The sequence below is a fragment of the Dendropsophus ebraccatus genome, chromosome 2, assembly GCF_027789765.1.
Source record: "Dendropsophus ebraccatus isolate aDenEbr1 chromosome 2, aDenEbr1.pat, whole genome shotgun sequence".
Classification (NCBI taxonomy): Eukaryota; Metazoa; Chordata; class Amphibia; order Anura; family Hylidae; genus Dendropsophus; species Dendropsophus ebraccatus.
Window position 1 is genome coordinate 24,825,440 of NC_091455.1, and position 18,537 is coordinate 24,843,976.

General features: G+C 40.7%; 1 protein-coding gene across 6 annotated transcripts in view; it reads left to right on the plus strand.

The window, feature by feature from the left end:
* TRPS1 (transcriptional repressor GATA binding 1) overlaps positions 1-18,537 on the plus strand; it is a 267,310-nt gene that overhangs the window by 131,540 nt on the left and 117,233 nt on the right. For all 6 annotated transcript variants that reach the window (XM_069957171.1, XM_069957174.1, XM_069957176.1 and 3 more), the window contains one exon: positions 11,540-12,143. In XM_069957171.1, the coding sequence (XP_069813272.1) occupies positions 11,540-12,143 (604 nt within the window). The remainder of the gene's footprint in view (positions 1-11,539; positions 12,144-18,537) is intronic.

Below are 18,537 nucleotides of genomic sequence, written 5' to 3' on the forward strand. Positions count from 1 at the left end.
TTATATCTCTAATTCTTTAATTTGCTACAATGTGAAAAAAGTTGTGTGAACATTCTCTAAGCATGAGGATTCCATATTGTGTACCCGGTGCTCTGCTGAAGATAAGAGTGAAGAACTGTATGTCTTGTTCAAATACAACTTTTACTTTTGGTAATTGACATCATTGAAACTTTCTGCTTTGTTATTCTCTTAGGAAACTTGCAAACCTAAAAGAAAAAAAAATGCCATAATCTCTTACTTCTGTCACAATTGGGTTGTGGAAATTCTGTCTAGACCTGCTAAAATCCAGCCTTGTTGATCCTGGAATTTTACAATAGTCCTTTTCTTACTCCTACGTTCTTTCCAGGTTAGATTATGGAAATATTCCTTTCACAAATAGTCTAACCTTGGGATTTTGCTATGACATAATCTGGAATCTGTTCAACAAGAGCAATCTCAATGGTTCGAAATCGTTTCCAGTTTGCTCACCTGTCTCCCAGTTTGTGCAGATTGATAGTTTGACATTTCACCTGCATTGAGCTGGAAGTGTGTGTACTGTATTGATTCAAGAAAGCAGAACAGCGGTAAAACAAACAAATTATACAGTTCCGTCACCACTGGCTACAAAGAAAGCATGGATGTGGGTTTAGTTACAGTACTTAAGTGAAATTAGTCATTTCACTCTCAAAATGAGTAGGAAAACATTACTCGCTTGTTCAGTTCATTATAAGGGTTCAGTTTTTAAAATACTTAAAAAAAATATGGTTACATAATAGCCAATTTTCAAATAAAATTTTTTAAATTTGATTTTGGCGTGATCGTTCAAATTAGATCGTTTTAATTAGTTTTTTGGCTTGATCGTTTGACTATCTCGCCCAGTTTCCTATACACATGCTTGCTTAGCCAGGTATATACTGTATGTTGCAGTGAAATGATAGAATCCAGGGATTTGATCAAATCCCAGGAAATGGTGGAATGAACACGCCGTTCCATCATTTCCCTAGGGATTTGATCAAATGCCTGACCCCTTTAAGGTAAATGACGGAATGAACGATCGAGGAGTCGCCCAGCTCTATGTTTGGCGGTGGAGGCAGACGGGGGAGCAGAGCTGCACACCTCCCCGGCAGGCATATGATGACGGGGCGGAAGGGGGAGCAGATTTGCGTGCCTCCCGGCAGGCATGTGGCGGCGGAGCGGACGGGGGAGCAGAGCTGCACACCTCCCCGTCAGGCATGTGATGGCGGGGCGGACACGGCTGCAGATTGGCGTGCCTCCCGGCAGGCATGTGGTGGCGGGGCGGACGGGGGAGCAGAGCGGCACACCTCCCGGCAGGCATACTGCATTGGGGTGGATGGGGAGCAGAGCGAATGGGCCAGGGGAACAGGAGGCATGTCGCAAGGCGAGGCGGACGGGGAGTGGAGCAGCACACCTCCCGGCAGGCGGACGGGCAGTGGAGCGGACAGGCCAGGGGAGCAGGAGTTGTGTGGCAGGGGATATGAACAGAACGGGGAGCAGAGAGGCGGCGGAGGCGGATGGAAAGCAGAGCGGACAGGCTGGGGGAAGCAGAGAGGCGATATGGTAAGAGAATTCTATGTCGCTGGGGAAAATGATACAGTTCATTCCATCATTTCCCTGAAAGGGATCAGTGATTTGATCAATTCCCTAGGGAAATAATGGATCAACGTGGTCATTTCTTCATTTCCCTTAGTGATTTGATCAAATCCCTGATTCTATCATTTCACTGCAACATATACATGCTTTCCAATGAAGAAAAGATGGCTAAGCCACTGCCAGAAAATTGGGCTGTTATGATTCTTAGCAGGGGCAGTAATGTTGAGGAAGAAAAGAATTGGTCATGACTGGTATTGAGTGCACCTGAACACTTAGCATTTGATTTTCTGTGACTGCAAAAGTTGGATTCCGTCCTAGGAAGTCCTGGAAAGCCCTAGGGCACCATCCATCTTCTGCAGCTACGGGGAATCAAATTCAGAGCAGAGATAACATTGCCGAACGCGAATATTTGGACAGGTCTGATCAACGATAGACATGACTGAAAGCCCAATCCCTTTGTACTTGGAGATATAAGTTGCTGCCAGAGGAGACCGGCAGTATCTGTGCAGTGTTGATCCAGAAAAAGGTGAAAAGAAGATACACAAGTGATAGGTGTCATCCAAATGTTCATTTGGTCATCCCTCCTAGTCACAATAAATTGTGGCTCGATTGAGCATTTACATGTTATATGTAGATAGAAGAGATTTAAGCTACTGCCGGTCTCCTCCGGTAGCAGTTTATCTCTGCAAGTACAAAGGCATTGGGCTTTCAGTCATATCTATCGCTGAGCAGACCTATCAAAATGTTTGGGTTCGGCAATGTTATCTCTGCTCTGCGTTTGATTCCGAGTAGCTGCAGAAGGTGGATGCCGCCCTAGGGCTCTCTAGAGCAGAATCTAACTTCTGCAGCTGCGGAAAATCAAACACTGAGTGTTCGGGTTTGCTCAATATCAGTCATGTCCAATCCTTTTCATCCTCAACATCACTGCCCCTACATGTTATACAGTTGGCTGGTCCCAGTATGAAAGCGGCCCCTATCCTTTATGGAAATCAAGGACAAAAGTTATTGGTTGGATCCATAAAAAAAACATTTAATAACTATAACTCTAAGGACCTCATGTCTAAAGGCCCTGTTACACGGAATGGATATCAGCCGTATTCGGCCGATATCGACCGATACAAGTGATAATCGTCCTGTGTAATAGAACACAATGATCACCTGACATAAATGATGTTGGCTGATCGTTGTAGTCGTTTGTCTTTCAGCATGCTGCCGTCACTCCGTGGAATAGCAGTGGTGGCATTAGACCGCTGCTATACCCTATAGACTGCCTGGACGATCAAGCGATCACCCGGGCGCGCCCCCCGGCTCTCACCCGCTCGCTGCTGCAGGAGGAGCAGCTCCTCACAGTCGCCCCGTGTAATAGGGGCTCTATCCAGTGGTGGCTTCGTTGCCCACAGTAAACGTTCATCTTTCCATCTTGCATTGAAAAAACAAAGATAATGTTTCAAGAGTAAAAAAAAGTTTGAGCCATGATCAAAAATCAAGGACCTGAGTCAAGTGATCAAAGTTTTAGAACTCCTGTATGGGAACTTTTTGTATATATTTGTTTTTTATTTTTGAAAAATTTTCAATGGTCTTAGACCAGTCGTGGTTTCATATTGATACGTCTCTCAGGATGACTACTCCTCCTGTGTGTAGGTGACTTTTAGACTTGTGCAGAGCTGTCTGATAGTAGAAAATCGCTGAGACATTGGCATTTCGGGTAAATTAGAGGTATGCCGAACACCTGCAACTACAAGCTATTTGAGTGTTCCTGTAGGCATAGGGGATTTCTTGTGTTAGTGGGCTATGGTATTGTTTTTTATGGTACTTGGCATAAAGTCAGTTATTATGCAGTTCTAGCCATATTTGCATCTGTGGTTGAATTTGAAAGTGTTGTCACATGGGAAAAACCCGCTTGATTTTAGTTTCCAGTTCAAATATAGATGATGTATGTGTCAGAAAATGATGACAATAAAGATCTGGTTATTACGTTTCCTGTAGCTTATTACATAAGACCTATGATTGGTATTGTCACTTATATAAACCTAGATTGTAGCTATTGCAGAAATCCAGTGTTAATAGTCTATATGGGGAAACGCTCGGTCCTGCTACATCAGCAATAATGCTCTTTCTAACCTTTCACAGGAAGGTGACTTTCTAACCTTTCACAGGAAGGTGACTTTATATATCACCCCAGAAAGGATCATAGACCTTTGTATTCTAGAAAACTACACTTTGGCACTGTGTTTTTTCCCTAGGATACTCTCTTAGGGCTTCTTAAAGGGTATTCCAATCTGGACATTTAGGGCCCTTTCACACTGAGTAAAAGCGGGAGAATTCCGCAGTTCAAGAAGAGAAGAAAGGCAGGGGGCACTCACCGTCCGATGTAACCTTCTTTATTTTACATAACAGACAAGCTAAAATTTAGCATGTTAGAGCAGGTGGGGGGACGCCACATGTTGCAAGCATTTACAGCCCTTTCACGCATGCGCGCACTTCCTCAGACTACACCCCTTCCGTATGTCCCAGGTTTTGAAGCGTACTTCTCCTGTGACATGCACAGGTGAGTGTAACAACTTCTATTTAAAAAACAACACATAGATGTTTAGAATAAACCTTACCAAGCATGATTAAATAAACATATTTAATACAATTATATCATTCAAGCCATTCTCTCCTTGTGCCTCTGTGGAGAAAATCAGCCGAATCCCGCCTGTCTTAGTGTCACACATTGTCTCTATGGGATGGCTCGTGCGCCTCGGCTTTCATCGCTCTCCGCTCAATGAATTGACATGTCAATTCTTTGAGCAGAGAGCGGCGGAATGTGATGAAGGGACACGAGATATGCAACGTTTTAGCTGTTATAGCCTTTTTGCAAGGAGCAATACAAGCAGTAAAGGAGAGTTTGCAGCGAAATCCACGGGATTATCGACACTCTCAGTTTCAATAAGTTTACATAGAAGCAAACCGGAGCACGGATCGGTAATGTATGCACCGGGCCGCTACGAGTATGTATACCTATTGATACTTACAAACAAAAATCCGCTGCCATTTTGTTATTTGTGAGACTGGACATACAGCCGAAACGTTGTGCATCTGGTGTGATATTGAAACGTGGAATCTTTTTGGAAGTGCTGTATTCTTCTTTCTTTTGGATTTATAATCATCCGGGGCCGGTTTGGTGAGACATGCACCTAGCCACCTATATTATCTTTTGCATCTGTGCTGCTGTGAACTTTTTGTTTTTTTTCCTAAACAGCACCACACCTATCCACAGGTCAGGTCAGGCATTGCAGGTAAGTTCCATTCACTTCAAAGAAGCTGAAATGCAGTTCAATTGCTCAAAAAATTGAAGTAAAAAATCCAGGCATTCACCTAAAGCATTTGATGCTTAATTATTCAATAAAGTAAATGTCAGGTTACAAGAAAGTATTAGGCCCATTGGCCGTGGGCTGAAATGCCTCCTTGTAACCTATCTGTGATTTCCTATACTGACTAAATAAGCATCAATCAATTTTGGTGAGTCCCGGGATTTTTTGTTACATTTGCCTGGATTTTTCTACCATAATTGCCACTGACCTTCAGAGTGCTGTCTTTCTAATCTGGCTGCATAAAAATTGACCAGTAACCTCCTAGGCTACCCTAAAGGTCCCCATACATGTTTTACTTCTTTCGGCCAAAGCTGTCGCTTACAGAGGGTTCTGGCCATCAGTATAAAGTTTACAGGGCTCTGGAGACTCCACTGGCAGATGATGTGGATGAGATATGGGTTGGATATGGAGGAACATTTCCCCATCCATTTGTACTTTGAGACATAAGCAACAGCTAGATCTGTATGATTGAAGCTTATCATCCCCTCCTCATAGACAGCACAGGATCATTCAGCCAACAGTTATTGAAGGTGTATGCCCACCTTAAAGGGGTTTGCCACGTTATAGTAAAATTGTTTAGTGTACAGTATTTGTAACTGTACTCACTGAGCTAAAATCAGACTCCTGTCCTCTAGGCTTGGCTGCCCTGCTCTGTGGTGAGTCTGTGCATCAGATGGCCGACATGGAGCAGCATGTGACCATGCCCTGCCCCCAGTGTCCAATACTGAGCCGGTGATGTGACCGCAACCTGTTGATGTTTCACTAATGTGTCAGATTTGTATAGTAAGAAATCGGAATTTTGAAATATTTAACAAAATATATGGAAAAGTAAGACTGGATACATCTGCTGGATAGATGTGGGGCCTCCTGACTTGGCCATATCAGGTTTACTAGGATTTGTTGCCCTATTTTATTGTAAGAACTTCTGGCTGGACTCACAAGCTGCCAGTTTTTTTTACAATACAATAATACATAAAATCCTATTAAACTATATATATCCTGAGTCCAATGGACCTAGTTTTATCCTATGATGCTTGTTATTATTTCAGCTGTAGTTTCGAACAGCAGACGGCCAAGGATTTCCCATGTGGTTTCATCCAGGCCTTCTATAGAGCGTATTTTCCTTGCACATTTTTCCATAAATCTAATTGGGTCCTTTTGATATGGTTTCCTTAGGGGAATCTGTCAGCATTTTTGAGCCACCAATAGGGTGGATGGCTAGAGGAATGGAGTCATCGTTCTTTTCTGTTGTGTTGCATGACCAAGAAAAATATACCAGGGGGTCCGACCTCTGTACCCCCGCCGATCTCCGTTTCTGGTCCCCGCTTCTGAGTAATGAATAGAGCCACGGGTAAGGTACATGACGCATGGCTCTGTTCATTCCTATAGAGCCAACAGAAAGAGCCAAGTATGCCGGAAGAGCGCTGTACTCCGCTCTTTCTGTTGACTCCAAAGGAACCAACAGGAACCACTCCTCTAGCCATGGATAGGGAAATCAGCCCCATCTGTGCCTTTTCATACATGTCCCCCTAGTGTGCAGACCCCTCCTGATGCGCACCAAAGTGGAGGCTGGGACATTAAACAATGTTGTTGTTTTTTCCTTTTTTTGGTGATGCAAGCTATTATATTATTATCATTATAAGAAGTTTTAATGGTTCAACATTTCTGAAAGATTTCTATGAATCATCTCATTGTGATTAGTTAAAGGTTTATCCAGCCTTATAAAATTGATTGTCATCAGGATAATCCATCAATATTAGATTGGCGAGAGTCTGACTATAATGCTCATGCAAATGCCAAGGCATCAATATTTCCCTGCAATCATAGCTGCATTCTCATACTTTTAATAACAGAGATCCAAGGTGCTGCAGCATTGTGCAGTTCAAGTAAACAGGCCAATGGTGATGTACCTCGGACCACCACTGGTATTATAGTGGAGATGGAGATAAAGAGTGCTGGTAAACACGTAAAGCGACTCTGTACCCACAATCTGCCCCCCCAAACCACTTGTACTGTCAGATAACCGCTAGTCTCAGATTATTCGGCGGGTGATGCAGTTATTGTCCTAAAAAACAACTTTTAAACTTGCAGCTCTGTGTCAAATTGGCATAGCCTAGAGTGTCTGTGCCCTAGACTTGCACCGCTCCTCTGTCCCTTCTCCCCACCCTCACCTTCATCATTAGGAATGCCTCTGGGCAGCATTTCTCCTATTCATCACCTGTCTTAACACTGCACATGTGCCTTAATCCTACCCAGGGGCATTCCTAATGGTGAAGAGGGTGGGGGGAGGGACGGAGAGGTGGTGCAAGCCTAGGGCACAGACACTCTAGGCCACACCAATTTGACACAGCGCTGCAAGTTTAATAGTTGTTTTTTAGGACAATAACTACATCACCTGCCGACTAATCTGAGACTAAAGGGATTGTCGAGTTCTGCTAAGTCCCCTTTGTTAGTCCCAGAAATATATTTTTTAAGATCAGAGAGTGTTGCAAGCATTGTATGTGGGGAAAATCATGCCAGCATACAATGTCTAATAGCTGCCAGATATCATGACAACATCAGACCACTATTGGACATGCCTGCAACAAGCACCTGCTATCCTCTTGTGTCAGAAGGTATATTTCCAAGACAAGCAGACAGCGGAAGTTATCGCTGGTGAGCAGCACACATCCAATCTTCTTCTGCTCCCCGAACAATCCCTTTTCTATCCTAAGTTAGGCTCTATTTTATACGGCTGAATAACCCCTTTAAGAACCAGATGAGATGCACTCCTTTGCAGGTGTAAAAAATACTAAGTGGGAAGCTCTCTTTATATATTGCACCAATTCCATCCTGTAATAAAGCTGTCCCGCTCAAACAATTGTAATTTTTTTTTCTTATTTCGTATGCAAATTCTCCCCGTACAAACATTATTTTGCTTTCAAGTCAATTGCTGCAGGAGAAAAACACAAATACCTGTAGTAATTGTAGGGGAAGATCTGCTTATCGGAGGAAGTCAGCGATCGTGTTTTGACACTTAATGGAGTGTGGAAGGAGAGGTGATGTCTGCCGGTGTAAGAGTGACACCGCTGCTTCCCCCGGCCTGTATTTCATCAGTTACACTTAGAACAATAGAATTTTCTTATCGACTTGACAGGAACATGATTTTGTGCCAATTGTGTGGTAAACCTGTCTACTCTTCCATTAAATAATTCCTCACAAATACATAGCAGCTTACCTGCGATAGAGATATCAGGGGAGAAATAACTCTCGATGCCAGTAAATGCAAACAAAATGCAGTCTACTCCGCTAATAGGCTCATTGCACCAGTGTGACTTCTCATTATTCACAGCATGTCTCACATTAAAGATCATTTAACGCCTCACATCACTCGAGAGAACATTTTCTAACATTAACAGTAGGTATAGGAGGCATTTCATGCACTAGCTACCAATATGGTCAAATAATATCAATGATTATTAAAGCTAATATTCCATTTGATACATAATAAAAACATGCAATTAACGAAAACCTAATGAAATACGGAGAGCGTGATTTATTATTAGCTCTGGTTATGATCGTTGTCTGTTATTATCTCCATTATTAATGGTAGTATTGTCATTCCCGTTGATGTAACAATCCAGTCGGTTACCGGTAGGCCGCCAGTGTCTGGCAGGTGGAGGACCAACAATTCAAAATTTTATTGGTCTCTAGATCAAAGTGGTCTGAAATATACAAGGTAGTACCATCTTAGGAGAGCTAAATGGAGCCAGTGGGGGAGAATGTTGCATAATATTTCCCTAGCACTGATGCCACTTTTTTGTAGGTTAGAGGACACTTACTGATCCTGGTTCAAAGATTTTTTTCCGCCACTACTAGTAAAGGATATCCAAAAACATGCTGCATCCACTCACCGAAAAATCCACAGGTGCACAAATCACTTTGAAGCAGAAGTTCAGCATCCAAAAAACACCGGTGTGGTGCTGAAAAAAATTATTATTATTTTTTTGAGTAGTGAACGATACTCTCGTTTAAAGAGCAATAAATGTGGAGCAAAAGAAGGCTAATGGTGGTGGTGGTGGTGGGGCGCTACTGCAAAAAGATGCTGGCAGTCTTTGTGCCCATTCTTTTTAACATTGGTTTATGGTAATGAATTAGGAATTCCCCCCCCCCCCCCAAAAAAAAGGGGCATTCATTGAAGTGGAAATAGTGTTTGTTTGTTTTTTTTTAGACTGTTACAGTATGGTTTACCAGGAACCGTTTGCAGAACTCACAAATTATTGCAAATTAGTGAAGTATTTTAAAAAAAAATGTAAAAACAAGTTGAAGTACTTAAAAATATGTATAAAAAACATACTCACCTGCCTTAATCCCCCTACATTGAGGTAGTGGCTGCCGTTGGTCAAACTTTGTCAGTCAGAGCTATTGTAGGTTACTTTTCTCTCAAATATTTGTCCAAGCTTAAAAGAACATGGCCTCCGCCCCCTAGAAACAGTACCGCTTTTGATTTGTTTGGGTATGGTTTTGCAGCTCAGTTCCATTGAAGCCGGTGGAGGTGAACTGTACTGCCAATAGCTGTTTTTTCTCTAATCCTGGATAACCCCTTTAAATACTCTGATCAAGGCAGATTGGATGAATTTAGAGATGAACGACAGGCTCTATCCATATTTTCCAGGCAGCCCTAGTACTGCATCCATCTTCTCTATCTGCTGGCAATCAAATGTCGAGCGTTCAGGGTTTTCTGAACTTGAATTTACTGTAGTTTTCCTCAACTTTGATGACCCATTCCTTGGCACACGGGATGCCACCAGCCAATTACAATCACCTTCATTCATATAGAATTTGTCTGTCTGCAGCAACCAATGACAAGGTGTTCTCCCCCCCCCAATCCATCATTTGTCATAACAAAGTTCTCAACACTTCTTTTGATTCGTTACATGATGTTTGATGTCCCATAGACATTTCGCCCTTCTTTGCTCTTTCTTAACATACCTACCTGAAGAGCTGCACGTATGCACTGATCTTCTTCATCTTTCTATCCCCTTAACTTCCCAGTAGACCCAGAGGACACACCTTTTAGTGAATCAGTAACGCATCAGCTCCTTTTGCATTAAGCTCTCGTAATTATTGACTTTATCGTTAATCCCGATCAAGTGGCAACTGGATATTGATCCATAATAGTTATCCAGGCTGTTTGGATCAACACCTGAATATAAGAGAACTGAATGGTGATTAGATTCATAGCTATGTCCAATTCACACTGGTATCTATGCCAGCTTTAGATTAGGTGCTTTGCGTGTTGAAATTTACTGAATTTACTGTGTTGCACCCATTAATTATATCTGAACCAGACTAATTATACCTCCAAATTATAGTACAGTTCGCCAGAAACTAGATTAAGCGAGAAAATGTTGACCTTTTGAGTCCAACCTGTTGTAATATAACAAGTAAAGTGATCATGTTAATAGTATGTAAATATCCGCTCTGTGTTAGTATTAGAACGACGGGCGCTTAATTAAAAAAAAAAAAAATCTGAAATGACCATAGCGTCCATTAAACCAATCAATTATACTATATAGCACTAACATTATCCGGAGTATGTCTGAAATAAGTTCCATGTATTAAACTTGAAGGGCAACTCCAGCGAAAAATGTATTCTTTCCAATCAACTGGGGTCAGAAAGTGCCTGAGATTTATAATTTACTTCTATTTAAAAATCTCAAGTCTTACCGTACTTATTAGCTGCTGTATGTCTTAAAAATTAGGTATACATAGGACATACAGCAGCTGATAAGTACTGAAAGACATGAGATTTTTTTAATATAAGTACATTTTAAATCTCTTGCACTTTCTGACTAGGTGATTTGAAAGAAAATATTTTTTTTGCTGGAGTTGCCCTTTAAAGGGGTTTTCTGGCGTAAAAATATACAGCCTGAACAATGTATAAAAGAACAAAGTACAATATACTTATTCCGTTTAGTCCAGTGCCACCAGTCTGGTCTGTCCTAGTACCCCTGTTTACTTGCCCTGATGATGATCAAAATCACCGGAGCCAATGACTGGCCTCGGTGTGTGTTTGGAACATTTTCAGCAGTACAGGTAGAACACGTCATCAGAGGAAGTATACAGAGGCAGACCAATGCGGCTGTGCTAGGATTTACTAGGTAAGTAGAGTCTGGTTTGCTATTTTTTTATTTTTACCCAAAACAGGTTTTTTTTGTGTGTGTGTGTGGTTTTTTTTATTATTATTTTTACAATGTTGGAAAAAAACCTTTAACTATATTAAAACATAACAAAAAAATGTTTATTTAGTATTCAAAGAAATGGAACAAAACTAAGTTGAGCAAAATTCTTGGAGAGTGTTGTGGCCATGCCCTGTGTAGGGAGGAAAACAAGAATTTCTCCATCATGATTGGTCAAGAACTTTATGTTATTAGAAAATTATATTTACCATCATTTGTCCAAAACTTTAAGTTTGGTTTTGTTCATATATTTGGCTGTTGTTGTTGTTATTATTATTATTATTATTATTATTATTATTATTATTTTTTTTTTTTTTTTTTTTTTTTTTTTTTAATGTAATCTAACAAGCTGTTTTTTTATACCTATTTTAGGAGAGTACACAACTGCTACAAATGTCGGCAATGCAGTTTTACAGCAACTGAAACGCAATCCCTTTTGGATCACTTCAACTCGGCACACTGTCAGGAGTCAGAAATCACTACAGCAAATGGCGGAGAGATCCATGGAGTCTCTTCCATCAAGGAGGAGCCAAAAACTGAGATGAAGGTGTACAACCTTGTCACCCCCGAATCCAAAATGGGAGAAGCCATATATGAGAGCACTGTGAAGAGGGAGAAGCCTGATGACAAGGATGTACTCAGGGAGAAAGCTTGGTCTGATGGTTCGGTAGATGATCTCCGTAGCATTGCCTGGAGAGGGTCGGAGATTTTGAGAACAAGTCCATCCTATACTCAAATGGGTTTGGGCCTTTTGACCACAGTGTCTGTTAACCAAGAACAGCAGAAATCTTCAAGAGATAGTCCAAATGTTGAAGCAGCACATCTAGCAAGACCTCTTTATGGCTTGTCTGTAGATGCTAAGGGATATCCAGGAGTGACTGCTGGAGCCAGTGGAGAAAAGTCGGGGCCGCTTACACCACAGTACTCTACAACAGGAGACAGCAAGTCCAAGGATGAATCTCAGTCACTCTTACGGGTAAGTCCATATGTCTACTATATTTTTTGTTGTCTATGGAGAGTCCCACACTCAAGTTTTTTTTTTGTTTTTTTTTTATTCAAGCTGTTGATTTGTGAATTTATTATAGGGCTACACTGGAGAATCACATTCTATGACATCTTTCATTTGATTTACAGAGTTTATTTTTTAAGCTTTTATTCACAATATTGCCTTTTAACTGTAGAACGGTGACATGTTTTTAGCGCTTTTGACTTCATCTATTGTGGTTTAGAGTCAAAAGCTTCATTGTACAATGTCTTTGTTCCTAAAGTAATATAATCATATGTTTATTGAGATGAAATGAGCTCCAAAAATACTATTTGAACCAACAGGAAACACGAGCCTGGTGTTAGCTATGTCATGCTAATGAGTGTAATATGTGTTAGAGGGATCGGAAATCAACACCTTTTTATTGTATGGAAATATGTATTCCTAAGAGATCATTGACCTCACCATGAGGTATCGGCTGCCTCGTAATTATAATTTCTCTTCGAATTAGATTTTCTCTTGCTAAAAGTTCTGAAGGTTATTGGAAGAGTTGAGATAAAGATGTGAAACTTATCAGTCATTTCTTTATCTGATATTTTATTGAGTTGGCCTTCCTCAGCTCTGTGCAGAGAATCGTAGTCAATTAATCAATGGCACTTAGTCTTATACCTCTTGTATAGATATATGTACACACTGCTGGAATATGAAGAATTTTTTTTTTCTTTCAAGTATTCTAGAAAAACTTATAGATATTTGGGGGGACTTCTTTGTGGCCACCTAACTGTTATGAATTATATATCTTGATACAAGGGAGGTCTAGGTGCCAAGATCTCCACTTTGATCATCTTTCCTATGGTGCCTGTATACTAAAGTTGGCCAAGCCCGCCACTAACGGCAAGATCAGCTGACTATAAGGTAAATAGGGACCTCCCAACTGGTGATATTGGTGGGAAGAAAGATAATGCATAGAAAATGTTTGCAGCCTAACCCTTTTATTCTGGAAACAATAAGCCACCACCATAGCAATCTGACTGCAGCTTACTCTCCTTCTCTCCATAGAGATAACTGTTGGCCAAAGAGCAGGGGCGGATTAACTTTACCATAGGCCCCGGGCTGTTCACCAGGCCTGGGCCCCCCCACCCCACTGTGACTATGGCGGCACTAGCGTAGTGTTCATAGTACAGGATAGAGAATGTCATGATGCCCTGAATTGTGCAAAATTAATGTAAAAAACAGTGTTTTTTGCAAATCCTGGCAGATCGGTAGCCAGGAGACATTTCACCACTAAAATTATCAGTCCTTTTGGGTGCCCATTGGCCCCCAGGAGCTCAGGGCCTCGGGCTACCGCCCGAAACGGACCTATTATAATCCGCTACTGCCAAAGAGCCATTGAAAATTATGGATTATGGCAACCTCAATCTGTAGAATTTTAAACTTTTTTGAGAATATACTGTAAAGTAGAAACCTTTTGAGAAGGCTTGGAAAAAACAGATGAGAACCAAAGGCGCTCAAGATTTCATTAAACCTTTGGGCGTCTTCCTTTTAGTGATCAGTAGGGTCTTGGTTCATGGGCCTTTGCTAATGAAAACTTTATATAATGATATATATTTTTTAACCAATAGCTTGAAAGATTTGATTCTTTTCTTTAATCTTGCTTAGCATATCCATTAATAATTTTTGGAGATAGTGGACAAAATATTTGTTGTTTCCGTGCAGCTCTTGGAATTTAGGATTGATAGGATATAATCACTTTAAAAAACATTGTACCTCTTTATTGTGTTGGTATATAGGGGTCCCGAAAGTTAAAACCCCACGATCACACATTGAGGTTAGGTAATCAATGTTCCATTCATAGCACTATCCAAAATATCCAAAAGTGCTGGACCCTGAACCCAGACTATTCATTTGAACCAGTGTAATGTTACCTATTATGTTTCAGAATTAGAAATTTGGCCCCAAAATGTTGAGATTGACATGATTATGCATGTTCTTTCCTATGGTGGTTAATTTCAGAACAGAGATTCTGCCGGGTCTGTTTTACATTTGCCGTCTACCATCAATCTAGCAGTAGCATTATTTTTCTTTAAAACATACGTGGTTTGAAAAGTTTACAGCAAAGAACATATTAATGCCAAAATGATGCGGCGGCATTTTCCAAGTGATCAATCGAACAAAAGAAGCATATGGTCATATCCTTTAGTATGATGCTGTGGTATTGAGGGAGATCTGCTTTCAGCACTGGCATATGGAAATAATTATTTTTGTAAGTCTCTGTGTTTCCTGCTAATACCGAGGAAAATAGGCCATCTCATGAATGTTTAGAGATTGTAGGGGCAAGTAACATTAGATTGAGTAATTCGTCTTGTGATGGCCTATGCATGTATTAGTGTCAGAGTACATTAGACTAAAAGTCTAGTGGGCGGAGGTGACGGCATATATTTGTTGTTTAACTTGCACCACATGGTACGGAAGGTTGAGGCCGTCTCAGAATACTATCTTTAAAAAAAAGTGTCTCATTCTTCAATACTTATACAGTGGTACCTCGGTTCTCAAACTGCTCGGAACTCAAACAGTATTTTTAAGGAAAGTTTGCTTTGGTTCTCAAACTCTTACTTGGTTCTCAAACACTTTCTGGGCGCCCAGTCTTGAAGTACACTAATACCGCGGTATTCAAACAAAAATTTACCTGGAAGTAACTGTCAGAATTTAAACTTTGCTTGGTATCTGAAAGTTTTCGGCGTATGGCATATCTAATAGAATGCAGTGGGTCCAATCAATCTCGAGAATGTTGAGTCCCTTTGTGAAATCCCTGCTAACTTAAGCTGTTGGTGGTGCTGTTGGTATACATTCTAATGCATAGGAATATACAGTACGCGGCGCTGAATTTCTCTAGCACTGTATCGGCGGTGCCACTTGATCAGAGCGGGAGAGCAAGGACCGCAGGTTGGATAGCCCTGCTGTTCCCTACACAAGCGTTGGTAGCAGAAGAGAGGCCCACGTCACTACTTACTGCCACACACTAAGTAATAGTATATAAACCCAAAACTGTAGATTTATTTTAATAATGTATAAAAAGAAAAAGAGAAAACTTCCATGATTTTCTTCCCTTCTCTATACTTTTCTCACCGTATTTAGTACCGCATACCTTTAACTTACTCTTCGAAGTGTGCTGGAAACTAACACGATTGTGTAACTCCTGAATTAATTTGGTCGGTAAGATTCATTGATATGCATTATCATGAAAAGTACGTAGTTCTCTAGGACATCCCCGCCCGGAAGAATTCACTAATCTCTAATTGCGTTCATCTAAAAAAAAAAGATATAAATGTATTTATATTAAAATGGGTGTAGAAAGCATTGGCAGCTAAAACCATTATTTGGGTGTGACAACAGACAGAGATCAAGTGGGTCAAAATTACATAAAAACCTTGAGGAAAAGAGTGAATCACCAGGAACAAAGGGACTACCGAGGCAACCCTTTAAACCCTGAGGCTTTTTAGTAAACATTTAGTAATATAGCAGTTGCTAGGTTTTCCTTGGCTTGGAGTCGAAGATAATATGCTAATCCAGAGATAGGATGTGTTGTTTCATAGATTGACGTACTTCAAGGAAAACTCCAGTCACACTATAAAAATGTGAGTAGAATAATCTAATGAATAATAATAATAATAGTCTCATGAATTTTTCTTCTTTTAATTTGATTTAATTAGTTCTTAAATGTGTTCTATGGGATAAAAAAAAATCCAACTCTTTTTCCATAGGATGTGTCTCATGTTACAGCTTTGTCTTATGGGAAATCTTCATCTACTTTTTTTTTTTTTTGCCTACACTGTTTTTCATTATATGATACAGAAAAAATCCAAAGTGCTCTAGTGGTCATCAAGATGCTTTTACTACTTAAACTCAATTATCATCAAACAAATTCTAGTACTTTGAGAAGGCTTTTTTTTTTTTTTTTTGGTTGTGGTTGTATTTCAGAAAAGGAAATCCTAACTATATCTAAAGCTTAACTCATAAAGGGGAACTATCAGGTGGTTAGACGAACTTGCCCCCTATTGCGCACCGGGCACAAAAGAGGAAGGTATGTTTGTCTGTTACCTTCCTCCTTGGCACCATTCCCTTGCTGTTAGCAGTGTAATCCTTGGTCTGGAGCACAGTTAGGAGCACTGTCCCGCTCCATTTACACAAGCCTGCCAGCTTCTTCTAATGATAATGAAGAGAGCAGGCGAGCTGGCTCATGCGAAAGCAATGGGGTAATACTCCTAATGGTGCTCCAGAACAAGCCAAGGATTACAATTCTAAAAGCACGGGACTGACGCCAAGGAGGAGGCTAAGAGACCCTACCTTCCTCCTCGGTGCCCGGTGAACAAAAGGGGGCTATCAGCAGGTTAGATTTGTCTAGGTACTTGGTACAAAGAGTGGTTAATTGAAGTCCACTTATATTTTTTTTGTTTTTTTAGTGTTTTTCTTGTGGGATCCAGAGTCAAAAACAGATAATGCTAGAAAACCAAGACTGGTCAAACAGATCCTTCAATATGATCAGCGGATACAATATAGAGAACAGTCAAAGCTACGTTATAATGGTGTCAACCCCCCAAACAACTAGGTATAGTTCACCATCCTGTACTCTATCATAACTTGTTATAAACATGGATTCTGGTGACCTTTGAATTTGGGAAAGGCCAATTGTTTTTCTGTTTAAAATGGGGAGAGGGGAATAATCCATTGTCGGACACCTCTGCCAGAAGCTTATCTTTTCTTAAAACATGCGGATCCTCATGCTGAAATCGAATGGCCAATCATTTTTTCCATGACATCTGCTGTGGGGGGAAAGTGGAGATGCTCTTATAACACATTGGATGGTCATCCAGTCCTGCCAAAATCATCCAGTTTGGCTGACATAAATCTAATGTTTATGTCCTCCTTGAGACTGACAGAAGTTGAACAGATGTTTGAACATCTATTGCACTGTTTTTGGTCCACAGTTTATGGTCCATCTCCAGTACTGCCCGAATCTTATCCCAATAACCTAATCAGATGGCAAGAATACCAAAGACTATAATACAGCCTAAAGTACCCAACCTTCTTTGTGAGATCTCATCTTAGCACCAGACATGTATATATCCAACAACTCTCTCCATTTTATGAGGGAGGCTGTGCTTTATAATACAATAAAAATATCTACTATTTTTGAGGAAAGCTTTAAAAAGTCTTTTTAGCTCATTACAGAAATATCTGATTTTATAATAATTCCATTTAACAGTTTTATGTAACTAAAATCTTTAGATTCTTTTTTTTTTTTTTATACCGATCCTTTTCAACTTTAGAAAGTAAGATGAAATTTATAGGTTAGGAGTGATAAGTGGCTTCTTCCTTTGCCTTTTATGTATAAGCTTCTGTCTTTGAAGCCCTTTTACTTGCGATGGACCGTCAGCGTTGATGAGGTTTCTCCCATCCTTAAAAAAACAATTATCCACATTAGCGACTTAAAGCTCCTTTATTAGGTGTGGCGGGGTACTTAGGTAGTGCCATTCAAATAATTTTTCCTTTTTTTTTAACGTTTTAAAGTGTCTTCTGGTTTGAAAAATAAAAAAGTCTGTGCACAGGTACATTGTCACTAATTTCCCAACAACAATTGTGGCAAGGTTTTTAGCTATTCCAACATTTTTACTATTTAAGTAACGGTAAAAGGGTTTCCAGCATTAGAAAAATAAATGGCTGCTTTCTTTAGGAAGTAGTATAAAACCTACCAGTGCCTGGTTTGTGTCAATGAAGTTAAAGGGACTATCTGAAAAGATATCACTAGTGTTGAGTAGAGATGATCAAACAGGGCCGAGGTTCAGGTTCGTACGAACCCGAACCATCGGCATTTGACTCCCGCTGCCTTCCCTTTTCGTGGTGAAGGTGGATACAGCCCGAGTACCGCCTGTTTTCCCAGGCGGTACTCGGGCTGTCTCCACCTTCCCCACGGAACGGGAAGGCAGCGGGAGTCAAATGCCGATGGTCCGGGTCAGGGTTCGAACCTGAACCTCGGCCCTCTTCAATCATCTCTAGTGTTGAGTGGACTGGTCAAACTGCTCAGGTTCGGCAGTGTTCTCCGAGCACCTATCATTTGATTCCCCTTAACTGCAAAAGTTGGATTCTGCCCTAGGGAGTCCTGGAAAACATTGATGCAGCCATAAGGTACACCCATGTGTTCCTGGCAGCCCTAGGGCTGCATACAACCTCTGCAGCTGTGGGGAATCAAATGGTGATCGTTCTGGTTTGGGGAACCTGAATAGTTTGATGGATAAATATTACCTTTCCTTGTTCCCAGGTGGCTTACTTCTGGTTTCATGTTGTCTGAGCACTATACCTTTTCCCCTAGTCTGAGGAAAGTAGGCTG